The sequence below is a fragment of the Cydia amplana genome, chromosome Z (genome assembly GCF_948474715.1).
Source record: "Cydia amplana chromosome Z, ilCydAmpl1.1, whole genome shotgun sequence".
In the NCBI taxonomy this organism is placed as follows: Eukaryota; Metazoa; Arthropoda; class Insecta; order Lepidoptera; family Tortricidae; genus Cydia; species Cydia amplana.
The window spans coordinates 10,097,986-10,114,064 of NC_086096.1; the positions used below are offsets into that span (position 1 = coordinate 10,097,986).

The 16,079-nt window shown below is 40.2% G+C and overlaps 2 protein-coding genes across 2 annotated transcripts in view; one reads left to right on the forward strand and one right to left on the reverse strand.

Annotated features, from left to right (window-relative positions):
• Positions 1-10,748, reverse strand: part of LOC134661776 (large proline-rich protein bag6) — a 34,948-nt gene extending 24,200 nt beyond the window's left edge. Inside the window, exons 1-11 of the mRNA XM_063517962.1 lie at positions 10,598-10,748; positions 10,387-10,474; positions 8,204-8,321; positions 7,961-8,091; positions 6,728-6,907; positions 5,792-5,875; positions 4,536-4,609; positions 2,986-3,136; positions 2,546-2,728; positions 1,903-2,443; positions 1,082-1,315 (exon numbers count right to left, since the gene is read on the reverse strand). Coding sequence (XP_063374032.1) covers positions 1,082-1,315; positions 1,903-2,443; positions 2,546-2,728; positions 2,986-3,136; positions 4,536-4,609; positions 5,792-5,875; positions 6,728-6,907; positions 7,961-8,091; positions 8,204-8,321; positions 10,387-10,449 — 1,759 coding nt within the window. The 5' untranslated portion in view covers positions 10,450-10,474; positions 10,598-10,748. The remainder of the gene's footprint in view (positions 1-1,081; positions 1,316-1,902; positions 2,444-2,545; positions 2,729-2,985; positions 3,137-4,535; positions 4,610-5,791; positions 5,876-6,727; positions 6,908-7,960; positions 8,092-8,203; positions 8,322-10,386; positions 10,475-10,597) is intronic.
• A 395-nt stretch (positions 10,749-11,143) lies between these two features.
• LOC134661751 (putative peptidyl-prolyl cis-trans isomerase dodo) lies at positions 11,144-14,197 on the forward strand. Its single transcript, XM_063517933.1, has 3 exons — positions 11,144-11,346; positions 13,313-13,528; positions 13,854-14,197. The coding sequence occupies exons 1-3, from the start codon at positions 11,289-11,291 to the stop codon at positions 14,072-14,074; spliced, it is 495 nt and encodes a 164-aa protein (XP_063374003.1). The 5' UTR covers positions 11,144-11,288; the 3' UTR covers positions 14,075-14,197.
• Positions 14,198-16,079: the final 1,882 nt, after the last annotated feature.

Here is a 16,079-nt window from a genome sequence, read left to right on the forward strand (position 1 = left end):
TCTGAAATTTATTTATAATAAACAAATTTTTTTTTTTTCAATATATAGGTTATTTCACCAGGGGTTTCAAATGTGCCATTGTTTAGTTTATAAGAAGCTCATTCTTATATCTTAGTGTCTGAAACTAATACCTACTGAAATGCCATGATATACTGCCCTCCACATATAACAGTTGTTGAAAAACCAGTTCTAACTTGGAATTCGTTGCACGAGAATACGGTAAAAAAACCAATAAAAATGCCCGTTACAGCTGTTATGCGCGATGAGACAGCTTACTTACTTACCCACATATGCACAAACGTATAGATCGGATTGGGATAAATTATCATTATTATCAATATGTTTATACATAAAAATTTTGACAGCCACATAAGTATTTATAAATATCCTTTGTATACGATTAATTTCCGTCAGCTTGATGGTTTAGTAAGGCCGCGGCCTGGACGCAGTCAACCAGCGGGGTGACGAGACATACATTGCGCTTGTCCAAATCTATGAACGGCCTTGAGCGGCCGCTCGTCGCTCGCTGGTCGCGTGCGTTCAGGCCGCAGCCTTACATAATGCTATTGGTGCTTAATAGGACCATGCTTGAAATATAACCGAGCTTAAATGTACTGGCGTAACAAGCAATCAAACCAATGTTAAAAGCAATGTTAATTAACATATTCTATAAATAAAAATTACTAATGGCAGGCGCAATAGAGTAACATTAGTATTTATTATATAGAAATATGTTACTTAACATGTATTATATGCTTCAATCATAAAAGAAGTACATAATTAGAAAATTACATTTAGTGACTAATAATTAATTATTGGACTTGTTATTTTGTTAGAAACCACAATCAAAATAAGATATGTGCACTTATTACACAAAATTCAACATCACATACAATGAGACATGGGAGATTAAAAAGAAACAGAGAAATTATATGAAACGTAACGTGTTAATTATCTCTCGTCTCGAAAAATCCTTGCCATACCGTGTCATTTAGCGAAGCCGGCCCATGGAGGTGTTTGTATTTATTCAGGATGGTGGTTATTGACAGTGTAAATAGTATGATAAATATAAATAACTAACTGTCTGCTCCGAAGATGTGGGGAGTATTACCTCCGCCGTCGCCTTGCTGCACGCCGATGCCGTGGAGGCCGGGCTCGGCGCGCGCGCCCGCGCCGGCGCCCGCTTCCGCCGCCGCTGGACCCGCGGGCACCGACCCCACTATCTGACCGTTGGGGATCTCCTCCATACTCATAACCACCTCCACACCGCCCAGACCGCCGTTCTGGCCTAGGCCACGGAACAAATTCTCAAAATCTAGGACAAATAAATCAATAGAATATCCCCGACATTGACAACGTATGTTAATTTATACCTATGCCCCCTTGTTGCTTGTAATATAATAACATTTAATTAATTAATATAAGTCAAATCTTCAATAGTAAATATATCGCGAATCTAACAACAATCAAACAGCAATCAAAAATCACAGACAACTCAACTATCAAAATAAAAGATGATTGTGTACTTAAGTGATTGTGAAAGCTGATTTCGTCAAATAAAAATATTAGAATGAAATTCTGTGAACATCGTACATAATCAATATCGTACAAATAATATTTGATGAAACTCTACGGTCAGTCTTATATTTTATTCAAAAATAAATAAAACATATTCTGACTTGCATTCACTTACATAGTTCATTGTAAAATAAGGGATCACCCGTTGACTCATTTAGATAGCTTTATGAGGTGGTGCTACATGGAATCTCTGATAATTCAGTTGACTGGAGATTAGTAATTTGCCACTTGGGTTATATTTAATTTAGTAACAGAAAAAGTAAAAATAGCAAAATAGATTTTGTTGAGAAAGGAGGCATATAACAGGTGTTAGACAATACTCACCAAAGAGTACTCGACGCCTAGGTTGTTGTGGCTGATTGCCCTGGTTAGTCTGGTTGGGCTGGCCGTCCTGGGGTTGTTGCGGCTGGTTGGGCTGGGCGTCACCGGCAGGCACCTGCCCGTGTGCACCGGCCAGCCCGTTTAACAAGGCATTCTCAAGAGCGAACGCTATCGGCACCCTGGTCTCGATCTCCACTTGATACGTGATGGGATCAGGCTGTATGTTTATGTTGACGGTAGGCTGAGTGGAATTTCTGCCTGCGGCGTTGGGGTCAGTGGTTGGCTGAGCGTCAGTCGGGTTGCCGGTGACGATGGCGGTGGGCGCGGGGGTCGCGGCGCTAGCGCTGGTGGCGGTGGCGGTGGCCGAGCCGCTGGTGACGGTGGCGTTCGCGATGCTAGTGGCGCTGGTGGCGGTGGCGGTGGTGGCGGGTGCGGCTTGACCGGTGGCGGTGTTGGCCGCGCCTACGCCGGCGCCCGCCGTCGGAACGGTGCCGTTCTGCCCCGGCTGGCGGCGGTTAGACTGAACCACGTTAATGTGCGCCTGCTGTTGGTGATAAAAGTAGTCATATTAGTACCAGATGCTTGCACGCGTGCACGCTTGGGCCGTGCGTTTTGTGACTGAGGAGTAATATAATGCAAGAGTTACCTGCATGGGTAGCGGGTGTCGCATGACGGACGCCTCGGAGGTGAGGCGCGGGTTCCGCTGGCCGACCTGGAAGTTGATGTCGCTGACGGCGTGGTACGCGTGAGCAAAACTGTGCATAATGTCGGAGACAATGTCGACGGTCCGCTGCGCGTTCTGGCGTTCCTCCTCGGTGTAAATCGGCGGCTGTGTGGAAACAAGATTGACATGAAGTAACTATATGTGCTTGTTATAAATTGCAACTTTGGATACGATATTTATACCTAGACTTATTTTATAATCATTATTAGTCGGACCACGCTGAAAAAAAGACACTGAGCAAAACTTTCCCTTGTCTAAGTTTTTCTAATATGATAGGATGGATAGGTTAAAATTTGATTACGAGTATGATCCTAGTAGAGCTACTACAAGGTTAGATTGTAATTTTCTGTGGTGAGGTGTACCTCGGCACTGTTGGCGGCCATGAGCAGGTGCGTGTACTGGGCGCGGTGCGGCGCGAACTGCTCCTGCAGCGACTCGAGCTCCTCCATGAGCTGCCCGAGGTCGCGGGGCCGCGAGTGCCGCGCGCGGAGGGCGCGGATCGCGCGGTAGCTTCTGTGAACAACCACCGATACCATTAAGGACAATGATTTATAACTAAAGATAGGTTATAGGCGTTCCAAAACGTTCCTTGTGACAAATTGGACAAGTTTCCTTTAGACGCGGCTGGACAAGTGAGAAATGTGCACGTGCTAACGAGATCCCGCGCACCGAAAGAGAAAGAGACGACATTATGTTTAACACACTGACAATCCAACCTCTAGACTGAGCTTAGGCCAATTCTTTCATGAAACCGATGCTGCCAAAAATACGGGGGTGCGGGGGGACGAGGTGAGCGAATCCCGTGCCGTGATTGGTCCGTTCAAAGACACGGACCAATCACGGCACGGGATTGACTCGAAGATGGAGTAACGCTACCGTATGTGTGGCAGAGGGGGTAGCGCGACTATGCTATGTCTAGAGGTTGGATTGTCTGTGGTTTAACAATAAGTGTGACAAAGATGGATGGGATGAGAAAATTTATCAGAAATAACAAATTTCTTCGTAGGTACAGAAATAAATATGGAAGTATTTTTTGTGCTCGTCAAGTATGAGTATAACCTATCTATGGTTATACAATATCATTGATTAAGGATCGGGCAGTGATCACATTAAACGATCAAACTTATAAAAGGCACTTGGATGTAGTCATTGTAGAGGCACGGCATTAATATTTACAAATAGGATAGAACAAAAAATCTAAGAAATAAATCGTGCTTCGAATCTGACAGCTTAAGTAAATAGACATGATATGGACGGACTCCCAATGGAGCCCGTTCAGCTCGCAGTGGAAGGCGGGCATTTATTATTAATTTATTTTTGACGACTGGTCTGGCCTAGTGGGTAGTGACCCTGCCTGTGAAGCCGCGGTCCTGGGTTCGACTCCCAGTAAGGGCATTTATTTGTGTGATGAGCACAGATATTTGTTCCTGAGTCATGATTGTTTTCTATGTATTTAAGTACATATTTGTATATTGTATATATCATTGTCTGAGTACCCACAACACAAGCTTTCTTGAGCTTACCGTGGGGCTTAGTCAATTTGTGTAATAATGTCCTATAATATAGGCAGCTGATGCTGGTACGTCTAACGGCTCGGCCACGACATTCAGCGACTTGCGACGGCGGCAGCGATAACCATAGGTTGGAGCGAGACACAGCGATCGGACCTTTCGTTCCCACCTATGGTTGTCGCTGCCGCCGCCGCAAGCAAGTCGCTCAATGTCTTAGCCGAGCCGTAAATCATAGTTCACTTAGCATTAGATATTAGTTTGTCAAGTCTATAATAAATTGATTCACACTAGTACAGTTCAAACTTCGGAAGGTAATTTGTTCCAAGCCTTTACTATACGGTTTGCAATAAACTTTTTGCCGATATTTGTTTGTTTGTGTTGTTATGTTAAAAATACGTTACCTGCGACGCGCGTGCTGCGCTCGCGCCGCCGAGTCTGGCGGCGCTTCGCCGCCTTCGTCCAGTGTGGAGTCACCCTGCAATTATACTACACTGTAGTCTACTAGTATTCCAGTGCTTTAACCCTTTCACCGCCACACACGTCAACTGACGCACGCGGATCCAGCCCAATATTAACATCCGTGCATTGCGACAAAATAGGGTATTTGACAATTTTTTAGGAATGTTATCAGTCGATCAGGTTTGTTTTGAGGATCAAATGTCTGTTTGGGACCCATTGTCTTAAAGCAATGCAAAAAGTCACAAATGATGGTCAAAGTCTGGCACCCGCACTTTACTAACGAAACGCTTCATAGAATGTAACATGATGGCAATACATCGTGACGTCATCATGTAACGTTAGAAGCCGTTTCAATGTATGGAAAACAAGGAAATTGCGATTTTGTCGGTGAAATATTGCGTTTATGTATATGGTTGCTATACAATTTTTTTTTAATAAAAGGTAAGGAATCGAATGGCATCATTATTTTCTTCCTATTTGGAAGTTAAAAATAAATAAACTTTAAGGCCTTGTATTTTTTATTATTCCCATATATTTTTTAAATTTCCAATGTATTGTGATAAATTGCTCATTTTCTATCTATTTAACTGGATTCAGTTATAAAATTTAACATGTGTCAAATACTCTATTCACGATGACGGTGACACGATGGGCGTGACGTTCAAAGGGTTAAAGAATGAAACGAAATGACATGCTTGGTGGCATGGCATGATAGTTGTTGGGCCAATAACATACATAATTCCATATATACATGCAGTACCTCATTGGTGAATGACAGACTCACGTGATTTCATTTGTCTTAACCCTTAAGTCCATAGCGGCAACATACTTGCCATCATACTTAAAACAAAAACGCATCTCTACAATAAGAATTACGGTTCGGGAATGGTTTAAGGGTTAAAGGTCCCATACAATGTAAGTACGATTCATGCAAACCACTCGAAAGCTTAGTGATAAACTCCCTCTTTTTAACCAACTAGATTATGTGATTTTAGCGTAGCGTTATGACCACAATGAAACATTTTTTTTTTGTCAAATGAATGTTCAAAGTGTTACAATGTGCCAAACTAATTAGGACCCTTTTTGTTTGAGTTAAATCGTTAGTAATCCTGATTTTAAGAAGTAATATTAAATAAAATAGTTATATTTTTTTGAAAAAGAATACTATCGAATAATTAAGAAACAGTAGCTACTTTACCTCTTCCTGGGCGCCGCTGGGTGCGGGGTCTGTTTCCATGTTTTCTACATTGCCCTCGCCGCTACCCGACGCAGACGCATTCTCCTACACAGACATAGTACACTTGTGTTTATACCAGTGGTTCCTAACCTGGGGGTAATTACCCCCGTGGGGGTAAAACTGGTATTTTACGGGGGTAATAAGCTAACCTAATATAACGATACAACAAACGTACATGTTTTATTTTTTATTACTATTGGGAGGAGGGGTAAAACCAGGTTCCCTAGTTAGTCATAGGGGTGACCGGACTGAAAGGAAAAGGTGAAAATATATGCAATTTGCATCACTATTAACACATTCAGTGCCGAAAACCCGACTATCGGGTATTTGATGATTTCGTTCCTAGGCCAGACGACCCGATAGTCGGGATCGTGGTGCTACAGCTTTATATGACGAAATTTTTGTGGCCTGGCGCGGATTTTCTTATTTGGCTGGGTGGCAATGAATGTGTTAAAAAAATAATGGCAGGTACATCTACAGAAAATATTCTGACACATCTTTGTTACCATTTAAATAAGAATGTATATATTTGGCTACGTTGGTTGTCACTTTTATTCACACAATTCCTTTACGATTTATACAGAACTAATTTAAGCAAGTTTAATATGCGTTGACCGAATCACAGCTATTTCGTTTGTGTCCATTTGCAACCCCAAAACAGACATGTAATGTTATTGATTAATACTCCAATTATTATGAAGCCCCATCTGGTCATTTGGAATTTGCTTCTATACTATCCGAAATACCAATTGGCGACTGAAGTCATATTGATCACTCTTTCATGTTTGTTTAGACCCAGCGCGATTGAAAGGGATGGCATTATAGCTTCAGTCGCCACTTGGTGGTATTACTAGGTATCTATAGTGTATTCTTGATGGCATTTGGGGAAGGACTTACTGTGCTGGTTTCTCCGTTAGCAGTCTGAGCTTGGGCCTGCGCCTGTGCCGGCGCCTGAGCCTGGAGGCTCGCCAAAGAAGTCTTGATTTCAGAGACCATGAGACGAATGAAGTCTAGGCGGCCCGACGTTGGCGAAGTGGACGCTTGCTCTTCTCTGATGATGCTGGCTAGTGGGCTAGGCTGCAAATATATAGATCCTTTATTAAATGGGGAACAGGCGTACCTACTGATGCTTTAAAATGTAGCAATTTATCGGGATTTATCATTTCAAATGCTGATAAATTTAGAAACATTATCTAAATCAGGTAGCAGTTTAGCAGTAGCAGTAGCAGGCGTGTCTCATTCCGCGATTTCGTCGCTTTGCTACAGGTAGCTAAAAGTACATCCGTTCGGGGTAAGCCATAAGCCGCGCGTGGCACTGTAGCCACCTAGCGGCCATATCTGTGCTGATCGTAACAGACGCGTTTTGTTAGAGAGTGAGTCTTCTGTACTTAGTACTATTATTTATTCTGTGCTCACACTAAAAAAATATTAAAAAGCTTTGAAAATGTGTCCTAGCACTCCTAGTCGAGTTTTAATTGTCATACTACAGGTAATATTTTTAATGGTATTTGAAACTTTTTTGAGTAGCCGGTTTTACTTAAGATTATTAATACCAGCTCTGCCTATGTCAGCGGACGTTACAAAGGGAGTCATAGAAAAGGTAAAGGAGATGGAAGCACAAAGAGAATGGGAAGAAGAAACTGGATGTAGACAGTCGAAGATGATGATCAAAGGCATAAACCACAGGAGAACCAGGTATCTTCTGAAACTAGGTAAGAGCAGTCTGAGGCTTCTGACGGGTATCATTACTGGTCATAACACCCTCAATAGACACCATAAGATAATGGAAATTAGCAGAGACGCCTCCTGTCCACACTGTGGTAAGGAGGAGACTAGCTTACACTTACTAGCGGAATCTATTATGTATGTGGCACCGCGATATAGTACATTCGGGAAAGATACACTGATAGAAAACGAACTAAAGGACGTCAAACTTAAAGATGTCCTTCTGTTCTGCAGGAAAACATTCGAGGAGAATGTTATGGGAATGCCGCCGGGACAGTAACCTGCAGCTCCGACTCCAGGGAACTGGGCTGAATGAACGCGACACGTGATCGACAGCCCGCCTGTTTCCGGCCAGGCGTCCCTACACTACATCTACATCTACAAGATTATTAATAAGATTCTCACCCGTCTAGTCTGGTTGGCGTTAGCATTAGTGCCCTCGGCGGCGCCCGCGCCCGCTACGGTGTAGCCGGAGTGGCGTGACTCAGGGCTAGGCGGTGCGCGCTGCACGAGGTGCACTACTTTGCCTTTTACGTCTAAAAATAAAAACTTGTTTAAACACCAAATAATAGGAAATACGTATTTGTTTACATAGGAAGCCATCACACATAAAGCAACTAGATCTAACTATCATTCAGGGCTACTTACCATAATCTGATAATCTTTTTTCGTCTTGCAATACTCTCCCGCAAAATATGAGACGCTGTAGATTTATTTCTATGCCCATTTGCTCCCTGACTTTCTCCTTAAGTTGCTGAACGGTGATCTAAAAAATATATTGACTATAATAGTACCATGTGTCGATATTGTATTTAACAGATGTTTGCAACGTTGCTTTGTGTATGTCATAGCCAGATAGTAGTAACATCATACAAATTACAATGCATCAATACCTAGTGTTATTCAAAATTAGAAAGACTGAATGTCAATTTAAGGAGTCACACAGCCTGAAGCCCCGTCTCCATATCGCGCGGCAAACTATCGAACTCCCGCGCGAGCCAATGTTCTATAGTTTGCCGCGCGATATGGAGACGGGGCTTGATACACTACTGGACACTAGCGGTTGCATTGAACAAACTTAACAAAGTTACTTGCATTGCACTCAAGTCTATAGTCAAAAGAATAGGTAATACTTGTGAATATTATGTTAATCATGCTAGTTTCTCTATCTACATTATCTACTTCTGCTGCTAGTAGAATAACTAAGTGCAAACACTGTGCACTCAAATTTTAACATGTACAGTCAGCATAACTATTAGCTTAGCACTCCTGCATACACAACACATTTAGAATAGAATCATTTTAATGCCAATCTGTTCTGTTAACAGTATCCAAGCATACACAAAAATTGTGGTCTGATAAAATTTCACCCACTAAATATTACAAAAATAATATGTTAATAAAATCGCCAAGCAAAAAAGATATAATCATAAGAATTGCAATGCTACATAAAATATATATGGAGCACTATACAGATAGAAATTGCCTTCAAACTTGAGTTGCAATTATCATCAATTAATCAATTATCAAATTGGCTAAGAAATTTCACTATAAAAGCACATTTTCATACTACCAAGCCAAAACACTGTAAGTGCAAAAGTGTTATATTATTCATAATTATTATCGTCTTCAAAATTCTCTTCCCACTATGAGATACTAGCATCTTTATCCAACTGAACATTAACCTTTTGGACGCCAATGACCAATATATACGCACCGCAGGTCCAACGCCAAAGACGTATAAATCGGTCATAGACCACAGAGCAACATAGACCTAGGTGCATATGCATAAATTTCAATTTCAGTTTAGACACTTCGATGACGTGGCGTCTGAGAGACAGCTTTTGTGTTTGACACGGCGTCGAAAAGGTTAATGTGGATGAAATATTACTATTGTGGTGAAATCAGTTGTTCAATTTAAAAATAAATTAGACAAGCATATGCACCTATACATTTACTTGTCAATGATAACTGGATACAGACAATGCCTACCTGCTTTTTAAATAATAATAATATCATGCTAAAAACCAAGCGCTAAGCCGACCCCAGGCTCCCATGAGCTATTGCAAAATGCCGGGACAACGTGAGGAAGAGAAATATCATGCTAAAAACAAAAACGTCCTAAAACTAAGAGGATTTCTTAACTACCTGCAATGTAAGTAATAAGAACAAATGAAGCGTTACCTATGCTACCTAACAGAATTATTTAAGATTTGTTTTATTCTATTTTTATGTTCTTTGTGACCTGAGAATGCTATAAAAAAATGCATTGCAATTGGATGATTTCTCCAGCCACACTTAAAAATTACTACGTCGGCTAATGCTATACTGTAATAATTATTACAAAATACAATGAAAAAATATCTGTATATGACCATAAAGAAAAAAAATCACACAATTACTTAATTTCCAAGTGGACATATTTTTATTTTAGAATTTATCAACTATTTAATACTTTTATCAATAACTTAAATTATAAATATATCGTTAATTTTAAAATTATTACCATTTTGATATCACTTATTGTAACTGTGACCTAAGCAGTAAATAATATGTGGGTAGTTCATAAGAAAATTAGTAACGTGCAAAGATACTTGATAAACTACATACAAATAGGCATTGTCACAACATTTTAAGCAGCATCTTCAGTATCTTTCAAAACAAAGTAAGCATATTCACAAAACGAAATGCATTGCTGTGACATTTCAGTATCGACATTCAGTGATATACACTATTTCAATGTAAGGGTAGGTACAATACAATCCGGGCTGCAACCAAATATAGAATAGTATGTATGTATAGAAATAAATCGTTAAATCAATATTTCTCACCTCATCTTCCACTGAGAAGTTGTGATTCGTTGAATCCAAGGTTTTTATGGTAAACTCGATCATTTTTTACAACGAAACATGAACGCCCCTGCAAAGTACAGTAGAACAATGTGATGCTTATAGGCGTGATACGTAATTAAAACTTAAAATTTATAACGCCACCACGATGGACAAAAAATACCAAACATTTACGATACTATTTAATACTCACGCTTGCGACAATTTTATTCACTGAATAGTTTTGTTATTAGCTAATTAATTTCCTTGGGAATGTGCATTCGTCTGTATGCGAGCCGAGAACACCGAGCGAGAGAAAGATCATGGGAGCATAGACAACTTAGATTTTGACACAGTCAATGTTTACAAATCTGGCTAGAGTCTGCGATTATTACCTCCATATTCTTGAGAGTCTGTGCGGAAAAGAAGAGTCGTGAAATGTATGGGACCTATTATACTACATTCCACACCTATTCTCTTTCCGAACAGATTCCAGCATATAATAATTATGAGTAAAACATATATGTAGTCGCATCGGCTCATCGAACGGGTGGAGCATGTTATTAAAAATATAATTAAAGATAATTTTACGCCTTTTACCACTTTAATATTGAATACTTAATCCGGCGTTGATCCGGCGGCTAGAGATGGCAGAATGCCGTATGATTTTGGTCTTAATGGTTTGGAAAAAAACCAATGAGTTTGACAGCTATCGGAAATTTGGAATAGACAAGAAAGTCCGTTTTTTGCCCTACTTCACTTGCCCATAGTCTTCACCGGCTAGAAAATTGGCTTTGGTTGAGTTCGATTCAGAATCTTCAGAGCATTCATTTGTTACTTGTGTCTTAATTTCTCACAGCAATTTGTAAATTACATAGGCCGCACCTTTACAGACCTGAAGAAAGATGTCTCAGGAAGAAAGTCTACCAGAGGGATGGGAAGCTCGCAAGAGCCGGAGCACGGGTAAGAAAAAGAATCACGCCTTCTCGTCGTTTTACTTGCAATTAACTTATAAAGTGTATTGTCTTGAACAAATTAGCGCCTTGATGCGAAAATGTAACTTTTTCAAGATAAGTGACTAAAAGTATTTTCGAAACCGTTATTGGTAACAATAAATTACATGTAAGCGTCTTAAAGTTAAACTCTCTTCCGTCAAAAACATTATAGTCTTCGATGTGTCATTTATGACGATTTAGTGGTTTTGATTCTCACTTTTGAATTTCCTTTCACCTTTATTCCTTTACCTCGTAAGAATTTTAGTGAAAACCTGCTACCTCATTATATCTGTATAGTGGACTGTGCTGTCTTACCGGGAGGCAAATCACCAGGTCATGATGGCCTCAGTGTCGAGCATCTGCACCATGCTGGTCAACATATAACACGCGTGCTGGCGATGTTCTTCTCTGTCTTGCACATTCTTATCTACCCCCAGATTTGATTAAAACTATAGTTGTACCAGTTGTAAAAAATAAAACCGGGGATTTATCAGATAAGTGCAACTATAGACCAATATCACTAGCGACTATTGTTGCAAAAGTGCTCGACAGTGTGCTTAACACTCAGTTAAACAAAGTACTTGTACTGCACGATAACCAGTTTGGGTTTAGACCCGGACTGTCGACTGAAAGTGCCATTTTGAGCCTTAAGCACACTGTTGCGTACTATGTTACTAGAAACACGCCAGTATATGCATGCTACCTAGACCTATCGAAAGCATTTGATCTGGTTTCCTACGATCTACTATGGAAAAAACTTGGGTCGATAAACTTACCTCAGGAACTCATATTTTTATTCAGATATTGGTATGGAAACCAGATCAACTATGTTCGGTGGGCTGGTATGCTATCTGAATTGTATGGCATGGAATGCGGTGTGAGACAGGGGGGATTGAGCTCGCCGGCGCTGTTCAACCTGTACATAAATGAGCTGATTGTCGCGCTCAGCAGTATGCATATAGGCTGTCACGTAGATGGCGTAAACGTTAACAACCTGAGTTACGCCGACGATATGGTGCTGCTGAGCGCGTCAGTCTGCGGTATGAGAAGGCTGCTGCAGGTCTGTGAGGACTATGCGCAAGCTCACGGGCTAAGATATAATGTCAGCAAATGCCAATATATGGTCTTTGGGGTCGGTGCTATTTTACCATCTGCAGTGCCACCTATTCGTATAAACTCGGTGGACCTCGAAAGAGTGGTCAAATATAAATACTTAGGGCATGTACTCACCGCCGACCTCAAGGACAATGATGACATCGAACGTGAACGTAGGGCCTTGTCGATAAGAGCAAACATGATTGCCCGCAGGTTTGCACGGTGTGCTCTAATGAAAGTAAAATAACCCTATTCAGGGCTTTTTGTACCACTTTTTACACGTGCAGCCTGTGGAGCAAATTTACAAAAGCATCGTACAAGGCCCTACAAGTCCAATATAATAATGCGTTCCGGGTGTTGGTGGGGCTGCCGCGCTTTTGCAGTGCGTCACAGATGTTCGCTGAGGCACACGTAACCTGTTTTAAAGCTGCAATGCGCCTGCGAGCCGCATCGCTAGTACGGCGCGTGCGCGCCAGCCCCAACACCATCCTATCTACGATTGTGGATAGAGTTGACTGTCCATACATGGTGCACTGTTGTAGGCTTCATGGGCCCAGTAGCGGTGTACTATTAGGTTAGGTTAGTTAAGGTATTTATTGTAACTAACATAGTTTTTAAGTTATTTTTATTGTACATAACTAACATTTTATGAGCCACGAGCTTGAAATAAACGTTATTTAATTTAATTTAATTTAATTTACCCCATGGACACAGTAAAATAACACCCCAAAACACTTGTGAATCTTGTGACTAACTGCATACTATGTTAATCATACTGGGATTAGAGTATGCCAACACCTGTGCCAGTCATATGAATATAAGTATAATGTGTGTTACAGGTATGACATATTACTTGAACTCACACACTAAAAAGTCGCAGTGGGAGAAACCTGAGGGCCCTGCTCCCATGGAAGAGGAAGAGGATGATGGCAGCTCTCCAAAGAAGGTGCAGTGCAGCCACTTGCTGGTGAAGCATGAAGGTAGCCGGCGCCCATCATCATGGCGCGAGGATAACATCACTCGCTCTAAGGAGGAGGCACTAGCCATTCTCTCAGGTAAGGCTGTTTCTATCTGACCAAGCCACACTTCTTGAAGTTTACGAATTTTCTTATTAGATATAATGTATCATTATGGGACTCCACTAGCCTAAGTAATACGAGTAAGTAAGCAATTGGGATTTAACTCTGAGAAGTGTATTTACATTAAAAATAATAGCTGGATGCCCTAATACCTTTTATATTGCTCATTGAATGAATAAATACACTTGGAAATGTGGGTTCAAGGTTTAATTTGCTTACCAATATTGTGAATTTGCACTGACCTAAAGGCATGTTAATGGTTATTATGCTCACAATTAACTCTTTGACTAATGTTTTTCAGAGTATCGTCAGAAGATTGTCAACAAAGAAGTGACATTTGAAGAGTTGGCCAAACAGTACTCTGATTGCTCATCAGCAAAGCGTGACGGTGATCTGGGCATGTTTAAGAGGGGGCAAATGCAGAAGCCTTTTGAGGATTGCGCCTTCGCCCTGAAGATAGGGCAGCTCAGCCAGCCTGTTGAGACGGATTCAGGAGTCCACATTATTCTCCGAACTGCCTAAATCTATCAGCAACTATTGATACAGAGGTTCATGTCTTATTTTATTGCAACATTTGAACTGTTTACAACTATTTCGGAGCTTCATGTAATATTTTGTGTCATTAACTAGCAAAATCAATGATTACTGAAATAACTATTATAAGGGTAAATATTATCTTTTGGTTTCTTTTGTTAATTTGTTTAAAAAAAACTCCAAGCTATGAAGTTATGATTTACAATAAATTAGATATACTTAGGTCTTATGTTAGTATTGTATAACTTATTATAGTTATTATATTATATTTTTTACAAAATACATAACATGGTTTCACAAGATTGTTATTGAGGTTTAACATTGGGAGTATTTTAATTTTAAGAAGAAAAGTGAAATGGCTGACACTTCATACCTAAGCATTTAAAAAATGTCCTTCACAAACGAACTGAGTTATTATGAATTCCATTGTATGAACGGAAAACTAAAATATAGTGTTAGGAGATTTAAGCATAAATGGCTAGCATTTAATGATTTTGCACGAAAACCGTTCCAGTAGTATGAAGAAGCTATCGTAAAAACAAAATAGTTAAATGATTCTCTTGGGTTCGATAACGTCCACACAAACTGGAAAATACTTAGATACAGCATTAATTTTCTCAGTGAATTGTACTTAGTACTTTTAAGATAAAATATTTTCTAATTTATCTGTACCTTACATTGGAATAAAATACTTGTTTTTACTTGGTTATTATTTATTTATCTAAAGATATATTTATATGTGTCTGTGTTAGCCCCAAATAATAATAAAACTTAGCAAACCTTTGTTAAAATATGTATCTTTCTAACCAACACAAATGTCAAAATTACGGATAAGGACAAACTATTATCAAGGGTTTGTTAGATTTAACCGGCGTATATGAAAAACGACATGAAACAGTGCTATGATGGTCATATTTGTCTATGACACAGCGTGATAAAGAAAGTGTCCATCTTTTTCAATCCCGTGGTGTTAAAAAGCGACAACTTATCACATGGACTAAGTGGAGTCCAGACGGGACAATTTTTCGCCAATCTGATGAAATTATCCGATCGAATCACGCCGTGCGGATGCAAACGCCAATTTGATTCCCCGATCAAATCAGCAGAGGGGCTACCGCGAAAACCGAATTTCGCAAATTGCGGGCATATTTCTCTGTCACTCTAATTACGCCTTCATTGGAGTAAAAGAGACAGATCCCCGCAATTTGCGAAATTCGGTTTTCGCGGTAGCACCTCAGGTGCGGACACAAAAATGCCAATTTTCGAAGTTAGGAATGCAAATTGGTTATTAAATTGTGTAAGTGTAGACGCTAGATGAGATTGGCGCCAATTTTTTTCCTGATCAAATCGGTCGATTTGCCCAGCTCGTCTGTACGGATATGATGGTCGTTCTTGTCTACGTGACAGCGTGATAAAACGGTGTCCGTCACTTTCTTTCCCACGGTGTTAAACAGTGACAGTTATTTTATCACGTGGATAAAGATGGATAAAGCTATCCATAATAGGCTGGCTGCTTAAGCCAGCCATAATTCGCCTGGGGCAATCAATGCGGTTATAGTGTACTTGTTGAAACTGTTTTTTATTTAATAACCGTAACACAATTTGCCAAGCTGACTCTGATTCCTCCGGACTATAAGTAGACATCACCCGATGTAGGTAATAAAATATTTGGCGCAATGGCGTAATAAACATCACGTCATAGAAATCTGATAAAATTAAAACTGGACCGATTTGGCAAATAACAGTATGGAGTGCCACCATTGCCACAACAAACCTCAAATTCCTATGAAAATATTATGTATATGGCTTCAAGTATGAAGTCGCGCGCGAGAACGCAACTCATGCTCCACCGCCAGGTGAGGTGTAAACATATCTTTGACGACGACTGTACTTATACTATGAACATGACACTACTTAACACTAGATGTCGCTTTTAAGAACAAATGGAACACATCACTATCACTAGTGACATCTAATATTGACTCAAAATACT